We start from the raw sequence: 25,930 nt of genomic DNA, 5'->3' as shown, positions 1-25,930 counted from the left end.
AAAAAAAAAAAAAAAAAAACAAGACTACACCATTGGGTACAGCGTACACTGCTCCTGTGGGTGCACCAAAATCTCAGAAAACACCACTAAAAACTTTATACATGTAATCAAATACCACCTGTTCCCCAAAAACTAATGAAATAAAAAATTTTTAAAAAGAAAAAATAAAAATAAAATGATAATGAAAACTACATATTAGTGTGTATGGGGTATATTCAAAGCAGTGATGAATGAAAACTTTGTATCATTAAACATTTTTATCAGTAAAATGAAAGAAGTAAGTACATGATTTAAATATCTAGCTCGAAATTTTTTAAGAGTAACAAACCAAAAGAAAGCATAAAGACGGAAATAATAATAAAAGCAGAAAGTAATGAGATAGAGAACAGAAAACTAGTAGAACTCATCAATAAATCAAAATCCTGGTTATTTATTTAAAAAAAGAAAAAGAAAGAAAACCTAACAAAATAGACAAACTGCTAGCTACTTTCACAAAGAGAGATAATACAAACATAAAAAATAAGAAATGGGCTCAGCATGGTGGCTCAATGCTGTAAACCCAGCACTTTGGGAAGCCAAGGCAGGTGGATTACTTGAATCCAGGAGTTTGAGACCAGCCTCCAAATATAAGGAGACCCTGTTTCTACAAAAAATGCAAAAATTAGACAAGCGTGGTGGCACACACCTAGTCCCAGCTACTTGGGAGGCTGAGGTGGAAGGATCAACTAAGCCTGGAAGGTTGAGACTGCAGTGAGCCAAGATCGCACCACTGCACTCCAGCCTGGGCGACAGAGCAAGACTCCAAAAAAGAAAAAAAAAAGGACAGACGGACGGAAGGAAGGAAGGAAGGAAGGAAGATAAAATAAGAAATGACAAAAAGGAAATACAAGAAAAATTTTAAAGCCATAAGAAAATGCTTTGTAGATCTCTATATAAATAAAATTGAAAAATTAGATGAAATGAGTAATTTCCTAAGGAAATACAGATGTTAAATTACATCTCACTAGAGACAAAAATGCTTAAAAAGACCAATTTGTATAGGAAAAAACACAGAAAAAATTATAAGACAAAAAGTGAAAATGTTAAACAGTACCAAACACAAATGGTTTCACAGAAAAATTCCCAAACTCCAAATAGTCCCAATGCTCCATAAATTGTTCCAAGCCTTGAAAATGAAGGAAACTTTCTACTTCCTTTTATAAAGCAAATTATTACACTGAAACCAAAATGTGGTAAGGTTTACACTACACAATATCATTCATATAATATCACTTGTAAACATCAATGCAAAAATACTAAATAAAATATTAACAAACAATTCAACACAACATTGACAAAACAATACACCACAGTCAAGAGAGATTTACTTCAAGAGTGAAAAATTGTCTCAATACTAGGAAATCTATTAATATAGCATATTGATACATTTAAAAATAAAACATGGCCGGCAGTGGTGGCTCACACCTATAATCCCAACACTTTGCGAGGCTGAGGAGGGTGGATCATGAGGTCAGGAGATCGAGACAATCCTGGCCAACATAGTGAAACCCCATCTCTACTAAAAAATACAAAAATTAGCTAGGCATGGTGGCATGTGCCTGTAGTCCCAGCTACTCTGGATGCTGAGGCTGGAGAATCGCTTGAACCTGGCAGGCAGAGGTTGCAGTGAGCCAAGATAGTGCACTATCTTGCCTGGCAACAGAGCAAGACTCCATCTCTAAATAAAAAAATAAAATAAAATAAAATAAAATAAAACAAAACAGAAATATTGAAAAAAACACAATTCACCAAAATATCTAAAAATAAACTTTAAACATACCAGAAATTGTTCAAATTTTATACATAATTACAGAAATGAAAATTTTAAACAACACTGTGATAACGTTTTTTACTTCTCAGATTGGCAAAAATTGTAAAATGAAAACACATTCTGTTGGGAAGGCTGTGCAGAAACAGGCACTGTGATGTACTGGTGGTGGGAATGCAGACTGGTACTACTTTCTCTTTGGAGGAGAATTTGGCAAGACGTAATAAAACTATATATGAGCATAGACCCTGACCTTATACCATATACAAAAAAAGTAACCCAAAGTGGATCAAAGACCTAAAAACTTTGAAAAAAAATTAGACGAATGGCTAACTAGAATAACCAATGTAGAGAAGTCCTTAAATGACCTGATGGAGCTGAAAAACATGGCACGAGAACTACGTGACGAATGCACAAGCTTCAGTAGCCGATTTGATCAACTCGAAGAAGGGGTATCAGTGATTGAAGATCAAATGAATGAAATGAAGTGAGAAGTTTAGAGAAAAAAGTGTAAAAAGAAACGGACAAAGCCTCCAAGAAATATGGGACTATGTGAAAAGACCAAATCTACGTCTGATTGGTGTACCTGAAAGTGACGGGGAGAATGGAACCAAGTTGGAAAACACTCTGCAGGATATTATACAGGAGAACTTCCCCAACCTAGCAAGGCAGGCCAACATTCAAATTCAGGAAATACAGAGAATGCCACAAAGATAATCCTCAAGAAGAGCAACTCCAAGGCACATAATTGTCAGATTCACCAAAGTTGAAAACTATAAAACTCTCAGAAGAAAACACAGGGGGTAGGCCTCATAACATCAGATTTGGCAAGGATTTCCAGGATAAGACATAAAAAGCACAGACAACAAAAGTAAAACTAGACTACACCAAAATTTAAAACTTCTGTGCATCAATGCACATAGTCAACAGGGCAAAAAGGCAACCTATGAAATGGAAGAAAATATTTGAAAATCACACATCTGAAAATGTGTTAATATACATAATATATAAAAAGCATCTGCCACTCAACGGAAACAAAAACAAATAATCCAATTTTAAAATGGGCAAAGGAGTTGAGTAGGTATTTCTCCAAAGATGACCTAAAAATGAGCAACGAGCACATGAAAAGATGTCCAGCATCACTAATCATTAGAGAAATCAAATCAAAACAATAATCAGATATATCCTCATACCCATTAGGATAGCTACTATCAAAAGAAAAAAAATACAGAAAATGGCAAGTGTTGATGAGGATGTAGAGAAGTAGAACCCTTATACACTGTTGGTGAGAATATAAAATGGTATACCTGCTGTGAAAACAGCATGGCAGATCCCCAGAAAATTAAATATAGAATTACCATATGATCTAGCAATTTCAATTCTAGGTATATATTCAGAAGAACTGAAAGCAGGATCTCAAGGAAATATCGGCACACTCATGTTCACAGCACCACTATCACAATAGCCAAATGTCCATCGACACATGAATGGATAAATAAAATATAGTATATATACAATGGAGTATTATTCAGCCTTGAAAAGGAAGGAAATTCTGATATAGGGTACAACATGGACGAATGATGAAAATATCTTGCTAAGTGAAATAACTAGTCACAAAAGACAAATATTATATGATTCCACTTATATGAGGTATCCAAAGTAGTCAAATTAATAGAAACAGAAAGCAGAATGGGGGCCGCCAGGGGTTGGTGGGGGTGGACAAAGAGGAGTTGTTTAATGGGCATACAGTTCCAGCTTTGCAAGATGAGATATTTCTGGAGATTGGCTGCACAACAATGTGAATATACTTAACACCACTGCACTGTCTACTTAAAAATGGTTGACACAGTAAATTTTATGAGTTTTTTTTAAAACATTAAAACAAATTTTTAAGCTATAAAAAAAAAAGGTCCCATACATATGGGCTTACCTTTTGATTGAGCTATCCCTCTTCTAGAAATTTAATGATACACCTCCAACAACATGAAAATGCACATGCATGTTATTTATTCCACCACTGCTTGACGGCAAAATACTGAAAACAATCTAAATACTCATACAAAAGAGAGTGGTTACAATAACAAAGACATGAAATCAACCTAAATGCCCAATAATGACAGACTGGATAAAGAAAATGTAGTACATATACAACATGAATACTACATCACCGAAAAAGAATGAGATCATGTCCTCTTGCAGGGACATGGATGGAGCTGGAGGCCATTATCCATAGTAAACTAACGCAGGAACAGAAAACCAAATAACACATGTTCTCACTCAATGAGTAGTAGCTAAATGATGAGAACACATGGACACATAGAGGGGAACAATGCACACTGGGGCCCATCGGAGGGTAGAGAGTGGAGGATGAAGGGTGGGGGGAGGGAGAGAATCAGAAAAAATAACTAGTGGGTACTAGGCTCAATACCTGAGTGAGCCTAGAGTATAGAAATAATCTATACAACAAACCCCCATGACACACATTTACCTGTGTAACAAATCTGCACATGTACCCCTGAACTTAAAGTATAAAAAAGAACAACAACAGCGAGTGGTTGACCTATGATAAATCAACCCAACAGAGTACTATGCAGATATAAAAAGCACACTGAAGAATGAGCAGAATCTCTATGAACTAATACAGAATGATTTCCAGGATATATTGTAGAGTGAAACAGCAAAGTATAAAGGAGTATCTATAGTATCCTTACCCTTCATGGAAGAGAGAAAGGATTTAAGAAAAGATACATTTAACTCCTTGCTTTTGCAAAAAGAAATACAGGAAGGATAAAGCAGAAATGAATGTGATTGATGACCTATAGGGACAGATGGAAAAATTAGGAAGGAGACTGGGAATGGGATAAAAGATAGGGATGGAAAAGTGACATTGCCTGAGTGCTTTGTGTTATAGTTCAGATGCTTACAACATGATAATGCTTCCAATGTACCCTCACAATAAATAATTAAAATCAACTGAGATGTAGAGGAACCCAAATGAAATAAAAACAGTAACAAATGAACCTAAATGTATTGCAAATAAATAACATAACCATAAGTGAGTGGGTTAAGGTCGAACAGAACTAACCTAAGTAACTGGATTTTGACTATTTTGACTAAATATTATAAGCCTTCTAATATGCAAATTGAACTGCACACAAACATTGTACTCAAGTATATAGATTTGTTTTTCACTGCCGTCAATTGTTTTTCATTGGTTAGCAATTGTAAAATGATTTCATGTGTATACTAGGATTACAAAAATGAGTTGCTTGTTACAAGAAGCAGGTTTCTCACTATTGAAAAGAGCTAGAAATAAGGAAAGAAGGCTCAGTTGAACTGCAGTGGTTGATGTGGAATTGGAGTTGAACTCATGTTTTACCCATATATACACATGGTTAGAAATAAACAGATACAGAAATAAATAGATACAGATCTATGTAGAAATACACACAGAAATAGATACATACAGATGTATATGTTTCTGTCTATACATGTGTATGGTGTACACACATATACACATGTAATATACATAAGCATGCACATACATATCTCCCAGCTCTGTCAGCTAAGAACTACGGCAACATTACACCAGCAGCAATGTATTCAACTAGAATACAAATCTAGGTTTCAAAATATCACTCTCCAATAAGAAAAAACAGATCTCCTTAGAGAAATGGTTAATTCGAAGGCAAAGGGAGGGGAAGTACAAGATTAGTCTGAAATGTCTTGTGGTACCAGAATGTAAGGAAGTTTTCAAAAATGGATGGGGACATGTTGGAACAACCTAGGAACCAACCTGAAGGAGCTACCAGTGGCCAAATTTGGGACAATTTGAGCAATAAGATAGACAATGATAGTACCTGATTATAAGTCATAGAACAAAGTAAATATCCATAAATTTTTACTGATTTAAACAATTAATGAATATAGAAATACATGAAGAAGACACAGCTCTTCATCACAGTAGAATTCTATTAGTAAATGAAAAAAGAATGACAGGAAAAGAAAATCATGATTTGGCCAACACCTGATAATTGCTATAAGCAAGAATAATAATCATACCTTGGAACGTGTACTGCACTTGAAATATTAAAGAAAAGTAGACATTTGATAACTTTAAAATATCTCTGTAGCAAAGTAGGTGCTAAAAATTCAGGTTAAAATCTAAAACAACAAAAATATAATCTATAGCTTCCCATCCAGAAGGGTAAATAACCAGTCAAAAATGAAAAGGAAATATCATATTTGATGACATTTTAGAACCATTTCCATTAAGGGCAAGACTCACACTATTGCCTCTACCATTCAAGTTATACGATAGGTTCCCAGCTATGCAAAAATTAAAAACAAATAAACAAAAAGAGGGCAAATAACTGCTGAATCTTTACGAAAAGGAGACAACACTGCCCTTAACTGCAGACACTGACTGTTTACATACAAAATCCAGGAAAATATACAAATATATTTTTTCAAATATTCTATTAGAATTTTGAAAATAATTCAACAAAATTGGTAGAAACAAGATCTCAGCTCACTGCAACCTCTGCCTCCCAGGTTCCAGAGATTCTCCTGCCTCAGCCTCCTGAGTAGCTGGGATTACAGGCACGCACCACCACGCCCAGTTAATTTTTGTATTTTGGTCACCATGTTGGCCAGGATGGTCTCGATCTCCTGACCTCGTGATCTGCCCACCTCGGCCTCTCAAGGTGCTGGGATTACAGGCATGAGCCACTGTGCCCGGCCTCCAAATTCTTAAGATATATATAAAGTCTCAGAGCAAGACTTTATGGAATAAAATGCACAAAAAGAAAATAGCAGCAAAAAAATAATTTAATTTGTGTTCTCTTTAGGTTTTTATTGCTTAACCTATGCTTGTACCCAAAAGAAAAGAACTAAGAAGTCCAGTTTCATTATAGTCATATTCACGAAATCCCAGCAGAAGCATGAGTAAAATGAATAAAGAGGCCACAAATGAAATGCCTGTGTTCCCTGGGAGTAACTACTCAGTCAAAATGTTCCAAAGGCAGTTTGCCAAATGAAAAGACATACTGGGAGTCCAAAAGCTTAAACCAACATTTTACTACAATTATTGGCTTTTCTCCACACTTCTCCCATCCTTCTACCTAAGTTATAGTTGAACTACTACATCTAAATTAGACATTAGTTTCTCTGTGCATTACAAAATACTGTGACTGAGGAGAATAAGAGAAAGGCTTGCAAAATACATGCCCTACATATTTAGACTGGGAACAGCATGAGGCCAGGCTCCAACAATTATCATCTTGGTTGAACCTGGACCAACCAATCGACCTTCCTGCATTCAGCTTCCATATCTGTGAAGTGATTGTAAAGATAATACCTGATTAACTAGAATATAAGTAGTTTTTCATATATTTATTAGCATTGGATTCCCCTTATGCAGACTGTTCATAATTTTGCCTATTACTCTATTAGCTTGTTTTATTGATTTATAGAGATTCTTTACATATTCTAGATACTTAATCTCCATCAGATAAATGCCAATTTTTCCATGGACAGGGACTCTTCTGTGAATTGCAAATTATTTGCTCAGTTCTTTATTACGTCAGTTCTTTTCTTCACTAATAGTAGGAAAGCTAAGCGGATGCTAATCATTTTTCTTTAATGGGTTACTTGCTTTTGCCAACCTGTGCCTTGACTTTGCATTTTGTAAGTAAATGTTTTACATCTGATCACACACTTAAATTTAATGATCTAAATATAATAATTGTAATAGTAATCACATAGTACCTGCCCTAACTACGTCATAGGCCTGTTGCATCATTTAAATGATATATTTTGCAGACTATAACTTATAAACTATTATTAAAAAAAAAAAAAAAAAAACTCTCACAGAAAAGTCACCCACAGATTGCTGGCAAGATGGCCGAATAGGAAGAGCTCCGGTTTGCAGCTCCCAGTGAGACTGACGCAGAAGAAGGGGGATTTCTGCATTTGCAACTGAGGTACCTGGTTCATCTCACTGGGACTGGTTGGACAGTGGGTGTAGCCCACCGAGGGCAAGCCAAAGCAAGATGGGATGTCGCCTCACCCGGGAAGCACAAGGAAGTCTCTCCCCCTACCCAAGAGAAGCTGTGAGGGACTGTGAGGGACTGTGCCATGCCGTGAGGAACAGTGCACTCCAGACCAGATACTGAACTTCCCTCACGGTCTTTGCAACCCACAGACCAAGAGATTCCCTCCAGTGCCTACACTACCAGGGCCCTGGATTTCAAGCACAAAACTAGGCAACCATTTGGGCAGCCACTGAGCTAGCTGCAGTTCTTTTTTCCGAAATGCCAGTGATGCTTGGAACACCAGCAAGATAGAACCATTCACTCCCCTGGAAAGGGGTGCTGAAGCCAGGGAGCCAAGTGGTCTGGCTCAGTGGGTGCCACCCCCACAGAGCATAGGAAACTTAAGATCTAGTGGTTTGAAATTCTCGGTGCCAGCACAGCAGCAGTCTGAGATTCACCTGGGACACTTGAGCTTGGTGGGGGGAGGGGCGTCCGCCATTGCTGAGGCTTGAGTAGGAGGTTTTACCCTCACAGAGTAAACAAAGCCACTGCAAAGTTCCAACTGAGCGGAGCACACCGCAGCTCAGCAAGGCTGCTGTGGCCAGATTCCCTCTCTAGATTCCTCCTCTCTGGGCAGGGCATCTCTGAAAAAAGGCAGCAGCCCCAGTCAGGGGCTTACAGATGAAATCCCCACCTCCCTGTAACAGAACACCTAGGGGAAGGGGCAGCTGTGGGCACAGCTTCAACAGACTTAAACGTCCCTGCCTGACAGCTCTGAAGAGAGCAGCGGATCTCCCAGCACAGCATTTGAGCCCTGCTAAGGGTCAGATTGCCTCCTCAAGTGGGTCCCTGACCCCCGTGCCTTCTGACTGGGAGACACTTCCCAGTAGTGGCCGTCAGACACCTCATACAGGAGAGTCTGGCTGGCATCTGGCTGGTGCCCCTCTGAGATGAAGCTTCCAGAGGAAGGAACAGGCAGCAATCTTTGCTATTCTGTAGCCTCTGCTGGTGATACCCAGGCAAACAGGATCTGGAGTGGACCTCCAGCAAACTCCAGCAGACCTACAGCAGAGGGTCCTGACTGTCAGAAGGAAAACTAACACATGGAAAGAAATAGTATCAACATCAACAAAAAGGATGGCCACTCAGAGACCCTATCCAAAGGTCACCGACTTCAAAGACCAAAGGTAGATAAATCCACGAAGATGGGGAGAAACCAGTGCGAAACGGCTGAAAATTCCAAAAACTAGAATGCCTCTTCTCCTAAGGATCACAACTCCTCAGCAGCAAGGGAACAAAACTGGATGTAGAATGAGTTTGATGAATGAGTTGACAAAAGTAGGCTTCAAAAGGTCATTAATAACAAACTTCTCCAAGTTAAAGGAACATGTTTTAACCCATCACAAGGAAGCTAAAAACCTTGAAAAAGGGTTAGACGAATAGCTAACTAAAAGAACCAGTGTAGAGAAGAGCTTAAATGACCTGATGGAGCTGAAAACCACAGTACAAGAACTTCGTGAAGCATACACAAGCTTCAATAGCTGATTCGATCAAGTGGAAGAAAGGATATCAGTGACTGAAGATCAAATTAATGAAATAAAGCAAGAAGACAAGATTAGAGAAAAAAGAGTGAAAAGAAATGAACAAAGCCTCCAAGAAATATGGGACCATGTGAAAAGACCAAATCTACACGTGATTGGTGTACCTGAAAGTGACAGGGAGAATGGAACCAAGTTAGAAAACATTCTTCAGGATATTATACAGGAGAACTTCCCCAACCTAGCAAGACAGGCTAACATTCAAATTCAGGAAATACAGAGAACACCACAAAAATACTCCTCAAGAAGGGCAACCCCAAGACACATAATTGTCAGATTCACCAAGGCTGAACTTAAAGAAAAAATGTTATGGGCAGCCAAAGAGAAAGGCTGGGTTACCCACAAAGGGAAGCCCATCAAACTAACAGCAGATCTCTGCAAAACCCAGTAAGCCAGAAGACAGTGAGGGCCAATATTCAACATTCTTAAAGAAAAGAATTTTCAAACCAGGATTTCATATCCAGCCAAACTAAGTTTCATAAACGAAGGAGAAATAAAATCCTTTACAGACAAGCAAATGCTGAGAGATTCTGTCACCACCAGGCCTGCCTCACAAGAGTCCAGAGGAAGCACTAAAATGGAAAGGAATAACCAGTACCAACCACTGCAAAAACATACCAAACTGTAAAGACCATCGACACTATGAAGAAACTGCATCAACAGGCAAAATAACCAACTAGCACACTAATAACAGGATCAAATTCACACATAACAATATTAACCTTAAATTTAAACAGGCTAAATGCCCCAATTAAAAGGCACAAACTGGCAAATTGGATAAAAAGTCAAGATCCAGCGGTGTGCTGTATTCAGGAAACCCATCTCACGTGCAAAGACACACACAGGCTCAAATAAAAGGATGCAGGAATATTTACCAAGCAAATAGAAAGCAAAAAAAAAAAGCAGGGGTTACAATCCTAGTCTCAGATAAAACAGACTTTAAACCAACAAAGATCAAAAGAGACAAGGCCATCACATAATGGTAAAGGGATCAATGCAACAAGAAGAGCTAACTATCCGAAATATATACAGACCCAATACAGAAGCACTCAGATTCATAAAGCAAGTTCTTATGAAGAGACTTAGACTCCCACACAATAATAGTTGGGGACTTTAACACCCCACTGTAAATATTAGACAGATCAACGAGACAGAAAATTAATGAGGATATTCAGGACTTGAACTCAGCTCTGGAATATGCAGACCTAATAGACCTCTACAGAACTCTCCACCACAAATCAACAGAATATACATTCTTCTCAGCACCTCATAGCACTTATTCTAAAATTGACCACACAATTGGAAATAAAACATTCCTCAGCAAATGCAAAAGAACGGAAATCATAACAAACAGTATCTCAGACCACAGTGCAATCAAATTAGAACTCAGGATTAAGAAACTCACTCAAAACCGCACAACTACATGGAAACTGAACAACCTGCTCCTGAATAACTACTGGGTAAATAACAAAATGAAGGCAGAACTAAAGATGTTCCTTGAAACCAATGAGAACAAAGACACAATGCAACAGAATCTCTGGGACACATTTAAAGCAGTGTTTGGAGGGAAATTTATAGCACTAAATGCCCACAAGAGAAAGCAGGAAAGATCTAAAATTGACACTCTAACATCACAATTGAAAGAACAAGAGAAGCAAGAGCAAACAAATTCAAAAGCTAGCAGAAGACAAGAAATAACTAAGATCAGAGCAGAAATGAAGGAGATACAGGCACAAAAAACCCTTCAAAAAAATCAATTAATCCAGGAGCTGGTTTTTGGAAAAGTTTAACAAAATAGGGGTGGTTCCAGGATGGCCGAATAAGAACAGCTCCACTCTACAGCTCCCAGTGTGAGTGACACAGAAGACGGGTGATTTCTGCATTTCCAACTGAGGTACTGGGTTCATCTCACTGGGGCTTGTCAGACAGTGGCAGCAGGACAGTGGATGCACAGCCCACCGAGCGTAAGCTGAAGCAGGGTGAAGCATCGCCTCACTCGGGAAGGGCAAGGGGTCAGAGAATTCCCTTTCCTAGCCAAGGGAAGTGGTGATGGATGGCACCTGGAAAATTGGGTCACTCCCACCCTAACAGTGCACTTTTCCAACAGTCTTAGCAAACGGCACACCAGGAGATTATATCCTGTGCCTGGCTTGGAGAGTCCCACACCCATGGAGCCTCACTCATTGCTAGCACAGCAGTCTGAGATTGACCTGCAAGGCGGCAGCGAGGCTGGGGAAGGGGCGCCTGTCATTGCCGAGGCTTGAGTAGGTAAACTGGGTGGAGCCCACCGCAGCTCAAGGAGGCCTGCCTGCCTCTGTAGACTCCACCTCTGGGGGCAGGGCATAGCCGAACAAAAGGCAGCAGAAACCTCTGCAGACTTAAATGTCCCTGTCTGACAGCTTTGAAGTTTGTAGTGGTTCTCCCAGCATGGAGTTTGAGATCTGAGAACAGACAGACTGCCCCCTCAAGTGGGTCCCTGACCCCCGAGTAGCATAACTGGGAGGCACCATCCAGTAGGGGCAGACTGACACCTCACATGGCCGGCTATCCCTCTGAGATGAAGCTTCCAGAGGAATGATCAGGCAGCAACACTTGCTGTTCAGCAACACTCGCTGTTCTGCAGCCTCTGCTGCTAATACCCAGGCAAAGAGGGTCTGAAGTGGACCTCCAGCAAACTCCAACAGACCTGCAGCTGAGGGTCCTGACTCTTAGAAGGAAAACTAACAAACAGAAAGGACATCCACACCAAAACCCCATCATCAAAACCCCGTCACCATCATCAAAGACCAAAGGTAGATAAAACCACAAAGATGGGGAAAAAACAGAGCAGAAAAGCTGAAAATTCTAAAAATCACAGCGCCTCTCCCCCTCCAAAGGAACGTAGCTCCTCACCAGCAACAGAACAAAGCTGGATGGAGAATGACTTTGACGAGTTGAGAAAAGAAGACTTCAGACGATCAAACCTCTCTGAGCTAAAGGGGGAAGTTCGAACCCATTGCAAAGAAGTTAAAAACCTTGAAAAAAGATTAGACAAATGGCTAACTAGAATAACCAATGTAGAGAAGTCCTTAAATGACCTGACGGAGCTGAAAAACATGGCACAAGAACTACGTGATGAATGCACAAGCTTCAGTAGCCGATTTGATCAACTGGAAGAAGGTATCAGTGATTGAAGATCAAATGAATGAAATGAGAAGTTTAGAGAAAAAAGAGTAAAAAGAAATGAACAAAGCCTCCAAGAAATATGGGACTATGTGAAAAGACCAAATCTACGTCTGATTGGTGTACCTGAAAGTGACAGGGAGAATGGAACCAAGTTGGAAAACACTCTGCAGGATATTATACAGGAGAACTTCCCCAACCGAGCAAGGCAGGCCAACATTCAAATTCAGGAAACACAGAGAATGCCACAAAGATAATCCTCAATAAGAGCAACTCCAAGACACATAATTGTCAGATTCACCAAAGTTGAAATGAAGGAAAAAATGTTAAGGGCAGCCAGAGAGAAAGGTCGGGTAACCCACAAAGGGAAGCCCATCAGACTAACAGCAGATCTCTCGGCAGAAACTCTACAAGCCAGAAGAGAGTGGGGGCCAATATACAACATTCTTAAAGAAAAGAATTTTCAACCCAGAATTTCATATCCAGCCAAACTAAGCTTCATAAGTGAAGGAGAAATAAAATACTTTACAGACAAACAAATGCTGAGAGGTTTTGTCACCACCAGGCCTGCCTTACAAGAGCTCCTAAAGGAAGCACTAAACATGGAAAGGAACAACCGGTACCAGCCACTGCAAAAACATGCCAAATTGTAAAGACCATCAATGCTAGGAAGCAACTGCATCAACTAACGTGCAAAATAACCAGCTAACATCATAATGACAGGATCAAATTCACACATAACAATATTACCCTTGAATGTAAATGGGCTAAAAGCTCCAATTAAAAGACACAGACTGGCAAACTGGATAAAGAGTCAAGACCCATCAGTGTGCTGTATTCAGGAAACCCATCTGATGTGCAGAGACACACATAGGCTCAAAATAAAGGGATGGAGGAAGATCTACCAAGCAAATGGAAAACAAAAAAAGGCAGGGGTTGCAATCCTAGTCTCTGATAAAACAGACTTTAAACCAACAAAAATCAAAAGAGACAAAGAAGGCCATTACATAATGGTAAAGGCATCAATTCAACAAGAAGAGCTAACTATCCTAAACATATATGCACCCAATACAGGAGCACCCAGATTCATAAAGCAAATCCTTAGAGATCTACAAAGACACTTAGACTCCCACACAATAATAATGGGAGACTTTAACACCCCACTGTCAACATCAAGCAGATCAACAAGACAGGAAGTTAACAAGGATATACAGGAATTGAACTCAGCTCTGCACCAAGCAGACCTAATAGACATCTAAAGAACTCTCCACCACAAATCAACAGAATATACATTCTTCTCAACACCACATCACACTTTTTCCAAAATTGACCACATAGTTGGAAGTAAAGCACTCCTCAGCAATTGTAAAAGAACAGAAATCACAACAAACTGTCTCTCAGACAACAGTGCAATCAAATTAGAACTCAGGACTAAGAAACTCACTCAAAACTGCACAACTACATGGAAACTGAACAACCTGCCCCTGACTGACTACTGGGTACATAACAAAACGAAGGCAAAATTAAAGATGTTCTTTGAAACCAACGAGAACAAAGACACAACATACCAGAATCTCTGGGACACGTTCAAAGCAGTGTGTAGAGGGAAATTTATAGCACTAAATGCCCACAAGAGAAAGCAGGAAAGATCCAAAATTGACACCCTAACATCACAATTAAAAGAACTAGAAAAGCAAGAGCAAACACATTCAAAAGCTAGCAGAAGGCAAGAAATAACTAAAATCAGAGCAGAACTGAAGGAAATAGAGACACAAAAAACCCTTCAAAAAATTAATGAATCCAGGAGCTGGTTTTTTGAAAAGATCAACAAAATTGATAGACTGCTAGCAAGACTAATAAAGAAGAAAAGAGAGAAGAATCAAATAGACGCAATAAAAAATGATAAAGGGGATATCACCACCGATCCCACAGAAATACTGGATAAAGAAAATGTAGCACATATACACCATGGAATACTATGCAGCCATAAAAAAGGATGAGTTCATGTCCTCTAACACAAGAACAGAAAACCAAACACCTCGGCCGGGCACAGTGGCTCACGCTTGTAATCCCAGCACTTTGGGAGGCCGAGGCGGGCGGATCACAAGGTCAGGAGATCGAGACCATGGTGAAACCCCGTCTCTACTAAAAAATAAAAAAAATTAGCCGGGCGTTGTGGCGGGTGCCTGTAGTCCCAGCTACTCGGAGGCTGAGGCAGGAGAATGGCGTGAACCCGGGAGGCGGAGCTTGCAGTGAGCTGAGATTGCGCCACTGCACTCCAGCCTGGGTGACAGAGCGAGACTCCATCTCAAAAAAAAAAAAAAAAAAAAAAAAAAACAAAACAAAAAAAAAGAAAACCAAACACCTCATGTTCTCACTCATAAGTGGGAGTTGAACAATGAGAACATAGGGACACAAGAGAGGAACATCACACACCGGGGCCTTTCAGTGGGGGTGGGGCTAGGAAAGGGATAGCATTAGGAGAAATATACCTAATGTAGATGATGGGTTGATGGGTGCAGCAAACCACCATGGCACGTGTATACCTATGTAACAAAACTATACATTCTGCACATGTACCACAGAACTTAAAGTATAATTAAAAAAAAAAAGTCACCCACAACTCTACCTCAAAATAGGACATGTGAAAAACAACTTGTTTAAAAGCAATCAAAATTCTTATTTAATTAATAATAACCTGAAAGTTCTCAGGAATCACCTCCAACCTTAATTTATGGTATCCCAATGGCAGAGCCATACTACCCAGGGATTCCCTACTGGAACTTCCTCTATAAAAGTGTCAATTCTAATGGATTACACCCTCAATCTTACTGTTTCACAAAATGAGAGAGGAGCTTTAAGAGCCTATGTTAAATTCCCTGCTGAAAATGGCTATTACTTTCTAGGCTGACTTGCAGAGCACTTCACAAATAGACTCTCAGGACTTACATCTTCCTCATTTATACAATTCCCTTTAATAATGTGATCCAGATTAATAGAGTCCTAAAGACTAGACTGCAATGACTTAAAAAGATTTCGCTACATAATTTGAAGAAAGTCAAATTTTTTACACTTGCTCCTAATGATAACTTAAGTCACAAAATGGGCAGCGCAGAGTGTGGTAAGCAGAATTATGGTTGCCCGAAGAGATCCATGTCCTAATCCCTAGAACCTGTGATTAGTCACATGGCAAAGGAGACTGCAGATGTAATTAAGGTTAAGGACCTTGAGATGGGAAGAGTAGCCAGAATTATCCAGGTGGAATCAATCTAATCACATGAGCCCTTAAGAAGAGGAAGGAAGCACATAAGAGTGGGTCAGAGAGAGGCAACGTGAGAAGAATGTGACCCACCATTGCTGGTTTTGAAGATGAAGGAAGGAAACCATGAATGAACCAAGGAATATGGTGGCCTCTGGGAGCCAGAAAGGCAAGAAAACAGATTTTCCCCTAGAGCCTCCAAAAAGGAAGACAGCCCTGCCAACACCTTGATTTTACTGCAATCAGATTTATGTTAGACTTCTCACCTACAAAACCGTAAGATAATAAATTTATGTTGTTTAAGCCACTAAGTTTGTGTGAGTAGAAAATTAATACACAGAAGACACCTAGCCTGTTTTCAGCAAAACAAACTGATTAGAAGAGCATAGTCGAACCTGGCTCTGAGCTAAAATCACAACTACTTGTCAACTGTGTAAACTTTTATCAATTATTAACCTCCCTGTGCCTCAGTTTTCTCATCTGTAAAATGGGACTGATAATAAATTGTTATAAAATTGTTGAAAGACTAAACGAGTTAATTCATGTAAAGCACTTAAGACATTGTTTCACCATATAGTAGGCACTAAACACATATTAACCTCTGCTATTATTGACTTTAATCAATAATATTTTTACCTTCTTTTTTGGTCACGCACCAAAAAAAAAAAAAAAAAAGCACATGATCAAGTCTTCAAAATAGTCAAGGAAATGAACCCATCTAAAAAGAAACGTCTGGCCGGGCACGGTGGCTCATGACTGTAATCCAAACACTTTGGGAGGCCACGGCAGGCAATTACCTGAGGTCAGGAGTTTGAGACCAGCCCGGCTGACATAGTGAAACCCTGTCTCTACAAAAATTAGCTGGGCGTGGTGGTGCATGCCTGTAATCCCAGCTACTTGGGAGGCTGAGGCAGGAGAATCGCATGAGCCCAGAAGGAGGAGGTTGCAGTGGGCCGAGATCACACCACTGCACTCCAGCTTGGGCCACAAGAGTGAAACATCGTCTCAAATAAATAAATAAATAAATGGTTTATACATATCTCTACAAGCAGTCTCCATAATGCTCCTAGCCCCAATCAACCACCAAGAAGTTCTTCAACAGTAATTCCTAACAATACCAAAGTCAGAGTGTCACCATGAACTCCACTAAGTGACGAATGCAAACTCCAGAAGCTGACAGATAAAGTGCCTATCAAAAAGTAAGGCCTATCATAGTAAGAATAATAGATGTAGCAAAATTAGCTTCTACTGCAATTTGCCATAATTGGCATATTTCAGCTTATTTTATATTTATACAACACTCATTTGCAAAGCCTGCCCTGTCATTTCTTCATAAATAATTAAATTTTTTATTTCACTTGGCCACTGACTTGGCAACATTTACATAAATTAATATAACCAGGCTAAGCAGTAATGATTCGCATTACAAAAAAGCAAAGATGTAACAACTGGTAATTTCCATGAAAGGCAGAGATAAAATACAAATCAAAGGTACAAATATATTTTGTTTCATAATTCCACAGTCTACAACCCCTCAGAGCAGTGTTCAAACTCAAAAGCAACATTACATCAGAAAGAGGGAGAAAACAAAATCTTTCTAGCTCCAAGAAGAGGCTGGAGTACAAACTATTGTAAAGTATCATAATAAAAATAAATGATTGCAATTTTTTTAAACTTGGCTACTAATTAAATGAAAATCTATTATCAAATTCTATACTTTCCTGTAGTTAAAGTAATAAACTTGAAGATTCCAAGCCTAAATAATCCTAAAATAATTTTAAGTGGCATTTTAAAGGAAACAAAATATGCCCCAACAATATATTAAGCTCTCAACAGAAACATTTCCAATTAGTTACACGAAATGTACTGATTGAATCCAAATTGTTTTTCTATTTTTTTCTACCTTTTCATTATTTCAACCTCTACAGAACTAATAAGAACTATAAGAACTAATTTTTATCTGAAAAGACAATGATAATAAACATTACAATTTTGTTAAAAGGCAATGAAGATTTTGGCTGCCCCAAGAAGGCACCTGTGAGGCATCCCACAAAAGATATCCAGTCTTCTCCCCCAACCCAAAGTTACAATAGCAGAGAAACTCTCTGCAGAAGCCCAGAAGTTCTCCAAGCCCAGTTGAGCTGAACCCTCTGCAAAGGCAAGCCTAAGGCAATCCACAAGATTCCCCTAAATCTTTGCATTCAAAGTATACCCTCCTGCCCTCAACCTTAAACATAACCCCAAAATGGCTTTGTCTTGTTCAATCGGATATTGGATATCTCCAAAGAAGAAAAGATAAGTTTGTAGATATTTCCTCAAAGTGTGTTACAGGTATGACTATGAGTGCACACGTGGATGCATGCACATTTAGGAGTGGAGAGGGCATAGGACAGAGGTCACACACTCAAAAGCTCCCCAGACCAGACATTGAATGTAATACATGAGATAAATGAGTAAAAGCTACTAGGAGTAATAAAGATTATAGCACAAAGGAAAGCATATGCTCTATCAAAAAGCATCCAAACTCAACTTTAGGAAAACAGTGCTGGTCGCCCAGGTGTGATGGCTCACGTCTGTAATGCCAGCACTTTGGAAGGCCAGGAGTTTGAGACCAGCCTGGCCAACATGGTGAAACTCTGTCTCTACTAAAAATACAAAAATTAGCTGGGCATGGTGGCAGGCACCTGTAATCCCAGCTTCTCTTGAGGCCGAGGCAGGAGAATCCCTTGAACCCAGGAGGCAGAGGTTGCAGAGAGCCAAAATCGTGCCACTATACTCCAGCCTGGGCAACAGAGCGAGACTCCATCTCAAAAAAAAAGAAAAAGAAAGAAAAACAGTGCTGGTCAAATAAAACACAGATGCAGCTGGATTCAGCAGGCAGGCCAGGTTCAGCTGCCACTTTTCAACCCTGATAATGCAACAGCCCAATAAATCACTGTACATCTTATTTGCTCTGAAGGTTGCAAAGGGCTCATCACAGGTTCCAACGCACTTACCTCAGGCCCATCCAGTCCAGCCCAAACTAGCTTAGCCCCCAAAAAGCTCCTCCAGGTCTCTACCTAGGAACTAAGGTACACTAAAAAGCTTAGTGGCTGAAGAATTAAAATACTTACCACTTGAGCTTCCAGCAGTAGAATAGTGAGAGGTATCAAGGAATTTTCGAGAAGTAGGGAGGTTTGTAACATCAATCAGAGGAACAGAAGCATCTTTCACAAGGGAGCTGAATGGGAAAAGAAGCACTAGTTACTACTTTCTCCAAAACCAACTAAAGTCCTCCCACTATATGCCCCACCCTTACCACTTTTGTTTTTGTCATGAGCCCTCTTTACACTAGAACTGGATCTCCCCAGTATATACCATACTGGATCTCCCCAGTATATTTCCAATAAAGAGGTGACTGTCACAGACAGGGGTATAAAAATGTATTGTAAGGGTTCCAAGCACTTAAATTTTTATTTTGTCATTTCATTCAATGCTGTTTAAAAAATTAGTGTAGTGTATTCTGGATCAACTGGATAACCACCTTGTAATAACACTATGCCAGGCAATTTCACTGTCCTCCTTTGTATCTGTATTAAATATTAATTTATCAACAAAGAAAGATCAAATGACAACATGCCATGATACTGAATAAAGGTTTAACTAGTATTTACTTGTGTTTTTCAGGCTATAGTTTTTGACGTATTCCGGAAGTTTACTACATTTAGTTTTCTTTAAAAGAGACTCATAAATTTCATGACGTGGACAATCACAACAATTAAAATGACTTAAGGATCTCAAACAGGTTAATTCAGTATTTACCCATTTCACCTTTCCTAAGAAGGCCAAGCCCCTCATCTTAATGATTAACTTTACATAAACTAATAAACTTTAAATAAACTCATAAATCAACTTCCTTCAAAATAAACACATTTATTTTAAATCACGAAAACTATAAAAAACAAAATTTCAAAGTAATTCCCATCTCAAAGTACCTGTTAAGTGAAAGAATGCAGGCTATGCCAAGCCAACTAAACCCTACGCCCTGCTCTCAAGAAATGGAATCATCTCGCACACTATCTACAACAGAAGAGCCCCTCGAAGCCAAATCCAAGGGTAGGGAAGTCAAAGCCATAATTCTCACTTTTTAGTACTGAAATACATCATCAGTAGCAGTGGCTAGAGCAGGCAAAGGGGAAGCAGGGAAGAGACCACGCCCATAGGAAAGATTTCTTCAAATGGAAGGAAGGAAGGATGTGTGCAATTGGGAACAACATCGGCCCCCACCAGAGCAATATATCCCCATCTCCCTCACACACTCCTTTTGGAACAAATGTGCTAGGTATGTGTGTATTTATAATCCAATAAAAAACAAACATGTTTTTTCAGAGAACTTTGAAAAATAAAGTTTGTTAAGTGATAATTCGGGTTCAAGTGATAATTTCGCGCTGTGCCTCAGCCTCTCCGAGTAGCTGGGACTACAGGCGCCCGCCACCACGCCCGGCTAATTTTTTTTTTTTGTATTTTTAGTAGAGACGGGGTTTCACCGTGGTCTCGATCTCCTGACCTCATGATCCGCCCGCCTCGGCCTCCCAAAGTGCTGGGATTACAAGCGTGAGCCACCGCGCCCGGCAGTGAGCCGAGATTGCGCCACTGCACTCCAGCCTGGGCGATAGAGCGAGACTCCGTCTCAAAAAAAAAAAAAAAAAAAAAAGAGCAAAATTGTCACTTAAGGTTTTATTCTTTTCGCTGAGTACAAATAATGTGGGAGCCACTGTCCTAGGCCTTGAGGATCGCTATGACAGTCATTAACTTCTCCCTTTTACTTGTTACAGGGAAACAGGGAATCATTACTCGAACGATTCTTCAGCATCCATTATGCGCTTGGCACTGTGCTCAGTGCTGAGAATGTGAGTATGACTAAGATATGAACTAAACCAAACAGCATATTTCCAATTATTAAAATCACTCACAGGCTAATGTGAAAAGTGGAGTATAAGATATTAAAGTGACAGAAAGCATTTACCAGGAATTGAACTGGCATCCTCCCAACAACTCTTTTCCACCAATATAAACCTGTAAGTTCCTAGCCTAAACTATCTTAAGAAAATCCAACAGTCCTCAAATCCAATAACTTTTCATAATGGTTTGTCTATTTATAAAATAAATTAGATAATAGATTTGTCCGTTCTTTCATGATTTATTACTTCTTTTGTCTTCTCATTTTTTTCCACTCAATGACGTCATCCTCTTTCACCTGCATTTTACTCACAATTAGAAAACACTTTACAGGTCCCCCTAGGCCCTGGATACAGATGCCCAAAGACACAGAGAGCTCTTTCCACCATCTTTCCGTGCCACCGTAATGGTGTGCATAAATGTCCTGTCTGCTGCTTTCAGGAGCATCGACAATGCCGAAAAGAGAGGGAAACACCTGGTTCTTATTAGACCTTGCTCCAAAGTCATTGTCTGGTGTCTTCATCAACTGTGATGACAAAGCATGGGCATATGGGCGAATTTGAAATCACTGATGATCATAGAGCTGGGAAAATTATTGTGAACCTCACAGTGTGAACAAGTTGTTGTGAGCAAGTGTGATCAGCCCCAGATTTGATGCCCAACTCAAAGATCTAGAAAAATCACAGACTAATCTGCTCCCATCCCACCAGTTTGGTTTCATTGTACTGACTCAGCTCACATCATGGACCATGAAGAAGCAACACAAAAACACACAGGAGAGAAAATCCTGGGGTTCTTCATCTATGGATGTAATACATATTTACAAATAAAATGCTTCAATGGACAAATGAATAAAGTAAAATAAAAATGTTTTAATTATAAAAAAGACAGATTTATGGTACTGCTACAGAGTAAAAAAACTTCAACTTTAAATGACAGGAAAAATATAATACATTGTCTAAATATTTAAATATTTCTAGAACAAAGTGGAGGAATTATTTTTAAAGCACAGATAAACAAAGATATCAATCAGCAAGAAAATTCAATTATATAGCTGGAATACTGCCTGCCACACCTAATGATGAAACAGCTGTGTGTGTGTGCACACTGATATTTTTATGTGTATTTATCATAGCACACACTTCTATGAACACAGATGTACATGCACATCACTTTAGATTAAATCCTACAATTATTTTCTCAGTTTCAACCTAAAAACATATTTCAGTTAAATTTAGGGTGATAAACGGCTTACCATTTCAACTCTGAAAAACATAACCTGCTGATTTTATTATCAGAGCCAGAAGGGCCCTCAAATTCCATCAATAAACTTTTAGAAAGTCAATTTACTGCAAAACTATTTTCATACACTCATCTCTCTCTCTAAAATTTTCCCTTAGGCTTCAATTTTCTCCTTTGTGAGCACTAACCCAAAGGCAAGTAACTCTGGAAATGACTTTAGTTTTTCTCCTGCTGTTTTATGAAAGGACTTAGTCTCAAAAGTTCCAGAGAAAGGGGGCACATCCACTCACTTTGTGACTACAGACATGAATGAAGCTCAGCATAAGGTAGGTGCTATTGTAGAATATCGCATTAAATAGTATGGACTTCAGTTTCTATTTCACAACAGAAAAAAAGACCTCTTCTCACCACATATCAGAGATAAAGCTGAGAAGGGATTAATTAATACCTTCAACGGGTTTTTAATCTCACAGAGAAAGCATTTTTTGAAAACAAAAAATAAAATAAAAATTAGCATGTTCTTTTGGAAATATTGATACTTATTTTTCATTTTAAATACATGATTACAAATTTTTATTTTAAATCCATTCAGAATCATTCATAGCTGAGATCAAAAGACAACTGATGTACAGTAAATCCCTGCTAGTATAAAACGGTCCCCCCAAAATTACCAATTATATATTGTGACTGAGTGCATTTTGCCAATTAATAGCAACATGGTAGAGGACAGGAAAAGTATACAACAAATTAAACCAAAAACAAGCAACAACCACTGCCACTGTAACCTCAAGGACTTCCTGGCCATTAACCAACATCCAACTAGTAAAGCTCTGCTCCTAAATGTTAGATTTCAAAATTTCATGATACAAAAACAGTTTTTTAAGAGGGGTTAGAAGTGCTGACAGCTTATTAAACATCTACTTTTTAATTATAACATATTTCTGTTCCTTCACTTCACAATAAATGGGTTCAACTATGTCCAAAATTTACAACCGCAACTCATTTGGCTGATTTTGTGAAACTAAAAACTGACAGAGGTGAGTTGAACTTTAAGTTGTAAATCGAATAACTGATATATTCACTTATATAACCAGAACAGCTGGCACAGTACTTGTCAAAGAGCAAGTGCTCATAAAATTTTGTTAAATCAAACTGAGCTAAGAAATATCTGTCAAAGATAATGTGCCCTTAGTAAGAAGATTTAACTAAATAATGAAACAAGAATGGCTGGCATAGTAATTCTCGATAGTTCTAAGATCTGGTGGAACACTCAGAATAAGAATGATTTAGAGGGTATAAAAGTAAAAAAGAGCCATCGTTTCAAATGACAGACCAAGGGTGAAGACATGGTAACAGAAAATAAACTGAAGCTAAAAATTTATAATCTAAGCAAAGAGGGAAAAAAAAAAACAAGAACTGAAAGATAAAAAGAAAACCAACATATGTAAACAGAAGAAAAATCTTTAAAAGACAAAATAGTTAGGGAATGAATACAACACAGTCAAGAACATTCTTTACATGCCCAGAGACAAATATGGACACCAAATTTTCTCTTCCATGAGCTAGACAGTGTCCCAGGATGGCTGAGGAAGCAAGGTTAAACCAAGTATTAATCCAGGATCACGTGATAAATAAAAGAATTATTTTTAAACAACTTTTTATTAATTTTATCTGATTATAAAGGTGTAAATTCTTTCTTGAAAATATTTTTTAAAAAAATAATCCATTCACATCATTTTGGTATACTGCCTTCCAAAACATCTTACAGAAAGGAGCATCAAGGCCAAGCACAGTGGTATGCCAGTTACTTAGGAAGCTGAGGCACAAGGACTGCTTGAAAAAAAATTTAAAAATGAGTGTCTATCCATCCACCCCCCACATCACACACCACAAAAATGGCACACATGCTCCTTTTTCAACATTCTTTGATCATCCTGCATAGTTCTGAATTCTAGTTTTTCCCTTCAAGGGTATAATCTAAACATTTTCCCATTTCATTTTTAAAAATCTTCAAAAGGATCATCAGTAATTGTATTACTATTATTTTTAAAAAACATGCTCACGATGTACACAGGAAATAAAAGAATTTCTACTTCCCTATTCCCCACCTCATATTTCCATTTCTCACAATTCCTTTTATCAGTGTTTTGACATTATCTGTCTGACATTTTCTATACACATACAAATATTTATACCAATATATAAAGTATACATATTTAAGTTTCTATCCTTTCAGTCTTTCACAAATAGGTTCATACTATCTATGCTATTTTTCAATTTGCTTTTGGGACCCAAAAATGCACCTTAGAAACCTTTCCATATCAGCACATAGAGATCATTATCATTCAAATTCTATAATTACATGGTATCAATATACCATACTCCTCTTGATGAACATTTAAGCTGCATATTTTTGTTCTTCTTACCAACAATGTCACAATGAATATCTTGTTACATATATTTTTATGAACTGGTACTGTTTTTGTAGGCTGTAGACCTAGAAACAAAATTCCCTGAACAAAGAATATGCAAATTTATTTTCCAAAAAGGCATATTGGTTATTCCACCATCAAGAGAAAGCTATGCATTTCAGCCATCTTTGCCATCATAACATGCTATCAATGTCTTTGATTTTGATCATCTTATGAACAAAAAACTGCATTTAGTTTTTCAAATGTGTATTTCTCTGACTACTCATGATATTGAACAATCTTATGTTTACTAGCCATTTGTATTTTTAATCTATGAACAGTCTATATCCCGCTTTACTAAGCTTACGAATATCTGCATGCTTTAGATATTAAAGCGTTATATGACATACATATATTTCCTCAGAGTATAGTTTATCCTTTGACTCCGTTTTACTGAAGATAAGTTTTGGGTTTTTTAATGGCTAAACCATTTAATATATTTCTTTATGTCTTCTGTTATGCTTGGAAAAGGCTCCTCCACACATATCCTCCTACATGTTTTCCTAATGCTAATACAGTGTTGTGTGCTTTTCAAATCTGGCTGAATCATTTGTACATAAGAGGTAGGCATCTAAACTTATTTTCTTCAAATCAACAGTCAATTGTCTGAACACTATATATTAAATAGCCTTCATTACCCCCCAACTGAACTATTGTTCAAAAATACTAAAGTCTATAGATCCTGGGGTCTATTTCTCAACTCTATTTTGTCTCACCCATCTGATTTTCTACTTGCATGTCTGCACTGTTTTCTTTAAAAATTTTTATTTTTGCATGTCTGTACTGTTTTGACTAAAACAGCTTTACAATATGCTTTGATATCACATAAGAAATGCCCCCCTCATAACCTCCCTTCACAATTCTTTTAAACAATTCTTACGCATGTATTCATCCATGTGAACTTTAGATTTCATTTGGCAGTTTCAAAATTTTCAACTGGAATTTAACTGGAACCAACATCTTCATGAGCTAAGAACAAGGACAGTCTCATCATTTATTTGTTTCATTTCTTCCAAATAAAATTTTTATCATTTTTTGTATGTGAGCACGTACTTTTCTTTCATTTGTCAATTCTACTGCCTATTTTCTACTTCAAAAACATCTGGTCTTCTTTATACATAAGTGCCTTCATGTGATCTCCTTTGTTTTCTCTTGCAGTAGAAATTTGTTGGGTGTTTGTCTTGGGTACCAAACATCTGAACAGTCCATCCCCACTGACTGCATCAAAGCAAAAAGAAGGCCCCACTTCCCACTATGGAAGCTGAAGGAGTCCAGGCATTACCCAGGCTCAGCAAACTGGATGCCTGAATCCAGAAGTTTGAATCTTGAAGAGATAAAGATGCAGAGACATTTAGAGATCATTTACAGAGGAGTTTAAAATCCAGCTATTGTGGGCATGGTGCCAGCAAAAATAGCAA

General features: G+C 38.4%; 1 protein-coding gene across 4 annotated transcripts in view; it reads right to left on the bottom strand.

Annotated features, from left to right (window-relative positions):
- The window catches only part of EXOC4 (exocyst complex component 4), an 830,711-nt gene that overhangs the window by 745,623 nt on the left and 59,158 nt on the right, over positions 1 to 25,930 (bottom strand). For all 4 annotated transcript variants that reach the window (XM_055284061.2, XM_063642266.1, XM_063642265.1 and 1 more), the window contains one exon: positions 18,975 to 19,081. In XM_055284061.2, coding sequence (XP_055140036.1) covers positions 18,975 to 19,081 — 107 coding nt within the window. The remainder of the gene's footprint in view (positions 1 to 18,974; positions 19,082 to 25,930) is intronic.

The sequence above is a fragment of the Symphalangus syndactylus genome, chromosome 6, assembly GCF_028878055.3.
Source record: "Symphalangus syndactylus isolate Jambi chromosome 6, NHGRI_mSymSyn1-v2.1_pri, whole genome shotgun sequence".
In the NCBI taxonomy this organism is placed as follows: Eukaryota; Metazoa; Chordata; class Mammalia; order Primates; family Hylobatidae; genus Symphalangus; species Symphalangus syndactylus.
This window is presented reverse-complemented; position numbering and strand designations above follow the sequence as displayed.